Source organism: Colobus angolensis, unplaced genomic scaffold (assembly GCF_000951035.1).
Source record: "Colobus angolensis palliatus isolate OR3802 unplaced genomic scaffold, Cang.pa_1.0 Scaffold219, whole genome shotgun sequence".
Taxonomy (NCBI): domain Eukaryota; kingdom Metazoa; phylum Chordata; class Mammalia; order Primates; family Cercopithecidae; genus Colobus; species Colobus angolensis.
Window position 1 is genome coordinate 2,673,171 of NW_012115366.1, and position 8,116 is coordinate 2,681,286.

The following is an 8,116-nucleotide window of genomic DNA, read 5'->3' on the forward strand; positions in this document are numbered from 1 at the left end:
TGGGCTTTGTGTACCTCTGCGGGCGCCGTCCTTCCCCGTTTCCATGGCTGCGGGCGGCGGGGGGAGCAGCAACGGCGCTGCCCGGGCCCCCCCTGCCTCATCCCTCCGTCCGGCCCTGGGACGCGGAAGAGCGGGACCTTGGATTGTGACCTGCGGGCGAAAGAATCAGTTAAACGACCAGGCCGAGGCGGGGAGGCCACGAGCGTAGGCCGCGGGGCGTCCCACCTCCTCCTCCCCCGGCCGCCGCGGCCCCTTTAAGACGGAAGCCACAGCCGCTGATTGAACGGGGGAGGGGAGGGGAAAGCGGGAAAGACGGAACCACTGGGCAGCGGATCAGAGGGGGAACCGGAAAGAAAAGCAAAAACTCTCCGCCCTCTCTATTAGCTCGTCATGTAGCGATAGGAAAAAGAAGAGTCAGCAAGCTTCACGCCTTCTGAAAACCGCCTTAGGACGCGATTTGGCCGGCGGAAATCTTTTTCTTTGCCTGGCCCCCTCCGTGACGCCCCTCCCCGCGCCCCGCCTTGTGTTCGCCCGGGTGTAAACAGTCCATTGAATTAAGCCCTAGCGGAGCCCAGCGGACCGACCCAAGTCCCCGAGGGCGGCGGGTAGAAGGGACTGGCTCAAAAGTTCGGCTTCTCGGAGCGCGACCGGCCGAGGACCCGATTTCCCTTACCAAGCGCGGAGGCAGTGGCAGTAACTCCAACCTCGGCGCTGGTCTTAAGTCCTCGAACGGCGCCCTTACCTGGCCCGCGCACCTCCACTTCCGGGCGGCCCGTTTCCCCCCTGGAGCCCCTGCCTGGGGATGGTCCGCTCCGGGCCTGGGCTGCCTCCGGGACCGAGCAGCGCGGGAGGTGGTGGCCCGAGCCCGGCGTGCAGCGGATCCTTCTGCTGCCGCGGCGCTCGCTGGGGAGGCCCAGGCTCCTAGGCTCCAGTGGCTTTCCACGTGTTCGCGCCAGCTGAGCCCTTTACATAACCTCTTTATATAAGCTGCACCTCCCGCTGGCGCCCGGGCCAGCGGAGACTCCTGGTGGCCCATCCCCCGGGAGGCCAGCCGAGTGAGTCCTGCACCGCCCGGTCCTGCCAAGGTCGACGGAGCAGCCGCAGCCGAGCGCACCGGCACGCCTTGCCGAGACCCAATCACCAGCGAGAACACCCAGCCAACAAAAAATAGGCGCCAAATTCCCGTGATCCGCGGCGGGCTCCGGGTCTCTGCAGCGGCCCGCGCGCGCATCACCACCCCTTCTCGCCTGACCTGCGTGAAGACCAACCGTCCGTAGTAGGCGTCTAATAAATACTGATTGGGTGATGTCTTGGTCGTTTGATTCATACGTCGCGCCTGGGAACCTCAGGGACTGGGTTGGAATCCCGACCTTCCCTTCTACCAAGACAGTTATCTTGTGCAAATCATTGACCCACCCTGAGCGTCCGTTTCTCTGAGGATCCATTAAGAATGGGTCTTAATTCTCAGGAATGATAGACCCAAATGAAATACCTAGATGGACGCTAATTGGTGTGGGACTGAATTTTAGTACTCAAAGCTCCATTTAGGCACAGATTTTTGAATATTTTGTTCTGTACTTTGCATTCCGATGTAGGCCTAGTGGGTGCCCAGTGTTTATTAACTGAATCTACGGATAATTATTGAACACCCGTAATGTGCTAGGCGCCATTCTAAGTCGCTGGGCAAGTCTAAGTCTAATAGGCATTCTAAGTCTAGTAGACAAGGCAGTTTCTGCCTTGGTTGAGGTTCTGTGCCACTGCAGGAGACAAACCACATGGGTGGCCTTGGGCAAGTTAATCAACCTTCTTGTGTGTTTGTTCCTCACCTGTAAGAAGATTCACAGAGGTTATACAGGTAAAGCACTTAGGGCAGCCTTGCACACGATGTTAAATATTATTAAATAAATGCACAGGATAATTTTTGCCAGTGATAAGTGCGATGTAGAAAAAGAATGAGCTAAAGAGTACTCACTGGGGACAGGCCATTTTTGATAATGTATTTGGTCGCTGAAAGCTTCTAACTGTGATCAAATTTCAAATTTACACGTAAATTTCAAGAATCGTAAAGATCATATGCTTTTCCACTAGAATAACAAATTGTTATATTTTGCTGCATTTCCATATCCTCTCGTATGTGTGTATATATACACAAATACATGTTGTGTGTGGATATCTATATGGTATATACCCCAAAAGAAAGGAAATCAGTATACGGTATATAGATATTCACACACACACACACACATATATAACATACATTTTTTACTACATTGTTTTAGAGTTTCCAACATCAAGCTCCTTTATCCCAAATATTTGTGTGTGTTTCCTTAAAAAAAGACATTATCTTGCATAATCTCAGTACAGTGGTCAGAAATCAGGAATTTTAACAATTATACAATTGTTTAATACACTCCATCCATATTTAAATTTTGCTAATTGCCCCAATAGTGTCCTTTATAGCTATTCCCCAGGATCCAATTCAGTATCACACGTTGCACTGAATTGTCAGGCCTCTTTAGTTTCCTTCAATCTGGAAAGGCAGTTAGTTATCCAGCCTTGCTTTGTCTTTCATGACCTTGACATTTTTGAAGAGTACTGGCGAGGTATATTGTAGAAGGTCCCTAAATTTTTATTCATCTGATGTTTTCTTATGATTAGATTCAGAGTATCCATTTTTCTCTCCTCCCCACTGCCACCCACCCATCCCGTGCTATTCTGAGAGGGTATGCATTTTTTGGCAGGAATGCTACTGAAAAAAGTTGCCACCTCAGGGCCTTTCATCAGGAGGCACATGACATTGTGTTTGTCCCCGTATTCAGGGTGTTAACTTCCATCCTTTGGTTGAGGTGGTGTAGGGGGAGATACACTCCACCATAAAGTTACCATTTTTCCTTTTGTAATGTTAAGTATTCTGTGGAAAGATATTTTGAGACTATTTAAATATCCTGTTCTTCAGACTCTTACCCACTGGTTTTAGAATTCATGGTGATTCTTGCTTGAAACAATTATTATGGTTGCAAAATGGTGATCAGAAGGTCTTTTTAACCATGACCATTAACCATCCCTACCCTCCCCTATCCTCATTCCGCCTCCACCCTTCCTAGCTTCTGGTAACCGTCATTCTACTCTCTATGTCCATGGGTTCAATTGTTCTGATTTTTAGATCCCACAAATCAGTGAGAACGTGTGGTGTTTTTCTTTCCGTGCTTGGCTTATTTCACTTAACATAGTGATCTCTAGTTCATCCATGTTGTTGCAAGTGACTGAATCTCATTTTTTTTAACGGCAGAATAGTACTCCATTGTGTGTAAATTCCACATTTTCTTTATCCATTCATCTGTTGATGGACACTTAGGTTGCTTCCAGATCTTGGTTACTGTGAACAGAGCTGCAACAAACACAGGAAAATCGAAATACTAATTTCCTTTCTTTTGGATATATACCCAACAGTGGGATGGCTGGATCATATGGTAGCTCTATTTTTAGTTTTTTGGGGAACCTCCAAACTGTTCTCCATAGTGGTTGTACTAATTTGCATTCCCACCAACAGTATATGTTCTCCACATCCTTGCCAGCATTTGTTATTGCCTGTCTTTTGGATATAAGCCATTTTAACTGGGATGAGCTGATACCTCATTATAGTTTTGATTTGCATTTCTCTGATAATTAACAATGTTGAGCACCTTTTCATATTTCTGTTTGCCATTTGTATGTCTCCTTTTGAGAAATGTCCGTTCAAATGTTTTACCCATTTTTAATTGGATTATTAGATTTTTTTCCTATAGAGTTGTTTGAGCTTTTGATGTATTCTGGTTATTAATTCCTTGTCAGATAGATAGTTTGTTAATATTTTCTTCCATTCTGTGGGTTGTCTCTTTGTTGATTGTTTTCTTTGCTGAGCAGAAGCTTTTTCAACTTGATGTGCTCCCATCTATCCATTTTTGCTTTGGTTGCCTATGCTTATAGAGTATTACTCAAGAACTCCTTTCCCAGACTGATGTCTTGGAGTTTCCCCAGTGTTTTCTTATAGTAGTTTCACAGTTTGAGGTCTTAGATTTAATTCTTTAATCCATTTTGAGCTGATTTTTGTATATGGCAAGAGATAGAGTTCCAGTGCCATTCTTCAGCATATGGAGATCCAGTTTTCACAGCACAATTTATTGAAGAGGTTGCCTTTTCCTCAGTGTATGTTCTTGGTACCTTTGTTGAAAAAGAGTTCACTGTAGGTATGTGGATTTGTTTCTGGGTTCTCTATTCTGTTCCAATGGTTTATGTTCCTGCTTTTATTCTGGTACCATACTGTTTTGGTTACTGTAGTTCTGTAGTATAATTTGACGATTTAAAGTCAGGTAATGTGATTCCTCCAGTTTTGTTTTTTTTGCTTAGGGTAGTTTTGGCTATTCTGGGTCTTTCATGGTTCCATTTAAATTTTAGGATAGTTTTTTCTATTTCTGTGAAGAATGTCGTTGGTAGTTTGATAGGGATTGCATTGAATCTTTAGATTGCTTTGGGTAGTATGGACATTTTAACCAATATTGATTCTTCCTATCCATGAACATGAAATATCTTTCCATTTTTTATGTGTCCTCTTCAATTTCTTTCATCAGTGTTTTATAGTTTTCATTATAGAGATCTTTCATTTCTTTAATTCCTAGGTATTTAATTTATTTATGGCTATCATAAATGGGATTACTTTTTAAATTTCTTTTTCAGATTGTTCACTGTTGGTATATAGATATGCTACTGATTTTTGTATGTTGATTTTGTATCCTGCAACTGTACTGAATTTGTTTATCAGTTCTAACAGTTTTTTGGTGGTCTTTAGGTTTTTCCAAATATAAGATATAATATGCAGACAAGGATAATTTGACTTTTTTCTTTCCTATTTGGATGCCTTTTATTTCTTTCTCTTGCCTGATTGCTCTAGCTAGTACTTCTAGTACTGTGTTGAATAACAGCGGTGAAAGTGGGCATCATTGTTGTATTCCAGATCTTAAAGGAAAGGCTTTCAGTTTTTCCCCATTCAGTATGGTGCTAGCTGTGGGTTTGTCATATATGGCTTTTATTATGTTGGGGTATTTTCCTTGTATTCCCAATTTTTTTAGGGTTTTTATCATGAAACGATGTTGACTTTTATCAAATGCTTTTTCAGCATCAATTGAAATGATTGTATGGTTTTTGTCCTTCATTCTGACAGCCTTATTTTATCTTAATTGCCTCTTTAAAGATCTTATCTTCAAATATAGTCACATTCTAAGGTATGGGAATTATAATTTCAACATGAATTTGGAGTGAGGAGGGACACAATTCAGTCCATAATAGCCTCTTTGGCATTTGGCATTTGAATTGAAACCTGAATGTCAAGAATCCAGCTCTGAAGCCTAATGAAAAGTCATTCCAAGAAGAAAGAACAAGTACAAAAGCCATGAGATGGATACAACCTTGTGAAACCAGCCATGTGGTAAGATTTTAAAATGGTACAACCTCTTGGGAAAAAAAAAAGTTTGGCAGTTTCTCATAAAGTTAAATATATTTCTACCCTGTGGCCCAGCAATTCCATGGGTCTAAGGTAAATGAAAACTTTTGTTAATAAAGTGACTTGTATAGGCATTCACAGTGGTTTTTCCCATAAGAATTCCAAACTGGAAAATGCTGCAATGTTCAGCAATAAATGAATGGATAAACAAATTGTGTTATTCCCATACAATGAAATGTTGAGGGTGTGTTGGTGGGGGGAGGAATAAAGTATTGATTCAACAGCATGTATGAATCAAAATAATTATGCTGAGTGAAAGAGGCCAGGCAAAGAGAGTACCTGCTAGATGATTCTATATACAATTCTTAACAATGCAAACTAATTTGTAGTGACAGAAAGCAGATCAGTAGTTGGGGTAGGAAGGGTAGATAGAAAACAAAAGGACATAAAACTTTTTGGGGTGATGGGTTATCTAGACTGTAGTAATAGTTTCAAGGTAGGAATATATTAAAACACTTCAAATTGTACCTGTTAAATTAGGTGTATTTATGTAAATCAGTTTTACAACTTTAACTCAATAAAGCTATAAAAATATTGGAGGGGAAAAAAGCACATACTATAATTCCATTAATATAAAGTCAAGCAACAATAGTCTAGGGTGGCAGAAATTATATCAGTGGTTGTTTTTCAGGTGGAAATTGACTGCTGAGGGCCACAGGGGAATTTTCTGGGTGATGGAATTTTATTGTGTATAAATTATACCATAATAAAGTTGAATTAAAACATGAAAAAAAAATCAAAACCCTGTAGCCGTGAACACTTATGTCTTTACTTAGCAGTTTCTAAGGACAGAAGGCTGCACTGTGTGGCCCTGGCCCCATTCCTGTATCCCTGGCTTCATAGGTAGAGCACAGCCAACAGTGTCTTTCCTCCTGGCTAGTTTTCCTACCTGATTTTGTTTTGTTTTGTTTTCTAATACACATATACATGTTTTTATTTTGTTTTTAGGCATCTTATCTATTCATCCATCTATTTGAGACAGAGTCTTGCTCTGTTGCCCAAGCTGGAGTGCAGCGGCATGATCATGGCACACTGCAACCTCAACCTCTTGGGCTCAAGTGATCCTTCCACCTCAGCCTCCTGAGTAGCTGGGACCGTGGATGCATGCCACTAGGGTTTTACCATGTTGCCCAGGCTGGTCTCGAACTCCTGGCTCAGCCATCCTCCCACCTTGGCCTCCCAGAGTGCTGGGATTACAGGCATGAGCCACTGCACCCAGCCTATTTACTTTTTATAATTCCAGCTTTTTGTTTTTAGATTTTGGGGTAACTGTACAGGTTTGTTACATGTGTGATGCTGAGGTTTGGGATACAATTGAGCCCATCATCCAGATAATGAACATAGTAACCAGTAGCTTTTCTGCCCTTGCCTCCTCCCTCCCCACCCTAGTAGTACACAGTGTCCATTCCCGTCTTTATGTCCATGAGCACCCATTGTTTACTCCCACATATAAGTGAGAAAATGAAGTATTTGGTTTTTGGTTTTCTGTTCCTGAGTTAATTTGCTTAGGATGATGGCCTCTAGCTGCATCCTCTACCCGAATTTTGAGAGAGATTGAATATGAAGGTCTGGGAGGACCAGAAGGAGTGTGAATCCTTTTATATGCTGTTAAGGGGGCCAGACTACTTGATAAATCATTGATGGCTTGACCAAATTTTTAGTTTTTGTTTTTGTCTTGCTTAAATTGTGGAAGTAAACTATACTTTACTGTTAGGACTAATAGCCAACATTTACTAAAGTTTTCTATCTGCCAGGCACAGGGATTAACAAAGAATTATGACAATTCCATAAGGTAGTGACTTTCATTAGCCCCATTTTACAGATGAAGAAATTGAATGTGAAGCTGGCACAGCTGGGTTTCAAACTGAGGCTCCAGCCACTCCACACCTCTTTATTGGACTCAGCCCCTGCCCAAGCTAAGCAGTGTAAACATTACAGCGAGCCCTCTTCTGCATCTTTCTTGTTGACAAACATGCCTGCCTCAATATCCCTGGAGCCTCAGACAATGCCAAACACCTGAGCTCAATATTTAGTGACAGAAGAAATGAAGAGGAGAAGAGCAGCAGTGAGGTTTTTTGTTTGTTTTTAAAATGGAGTCTCACTCTGTCGCCCAGGCTGGAGTGGAGTGGCGCGATCTTGGCTCACTGCAACCTCCATCTCCTGGATTAAAACGATTCTCCTGCCTCAGCCTCCCGAGTAGTGGCATTACTGATGCCTGTCACCACACCTGGCTAATTTTGTGTGTGTGTGTTTTTAGTAGAGATGGTGTTTCATCAGGTTAACCAGGCTGGCCTCGAACTCCTGACCTCAAGTGATCCATCCACCTTGGCCTCCCAAAGGGCTGAGATTTCAGGCGTGAGCCACCACGCCTAACCAAGCAGTGAGGTTTTCAGCCCTTCCAGCAGGACAGGGATGTGGAAGGAAGCCCTTCCTCTGCTGAGCACAGAGAGCTGCATGGAATGTCACACCATTGGTTGTGCACTCTACATTCAAGGAATCACTGACACTGGCTGAATAAAGCAACGGCTACACTTTTACTGTAAGAAAAGTCATTCATTTAACTAACATTTTTTGAACCCT

The 8,116-nt window shown here is 43.0% G+C and overlaps 1 protein-coding gene across 1 annotated transcript in view; it reads right to left on the reverse strand.

Moving 5' to 3' along the window:
• Positions 1 to 1,036, reverse strand: part of STK35 (serine/threonine kinase 35) — a 47,854-nt gene extending 46,818 nt beyond the window's left edge. Inside the window, exons 1-2 of the mRNA XM_011943427.1 lie at positions 743 to 1,036; positions 10 to 150 (exon numbers count right to left, since the gene is read on the reverse strand). Of these exons, the coding sequence (XP_011798817.1) occupies positions 10 to 150; positions 743 to 1,036 (435 nt within the window). The remainder of the gene's footprint in view (positions 1 to 9; positions 151 to 742) is intronic.
• Positions 1,037 to 8,116: the final 7,080 nt, after the last annotated feature.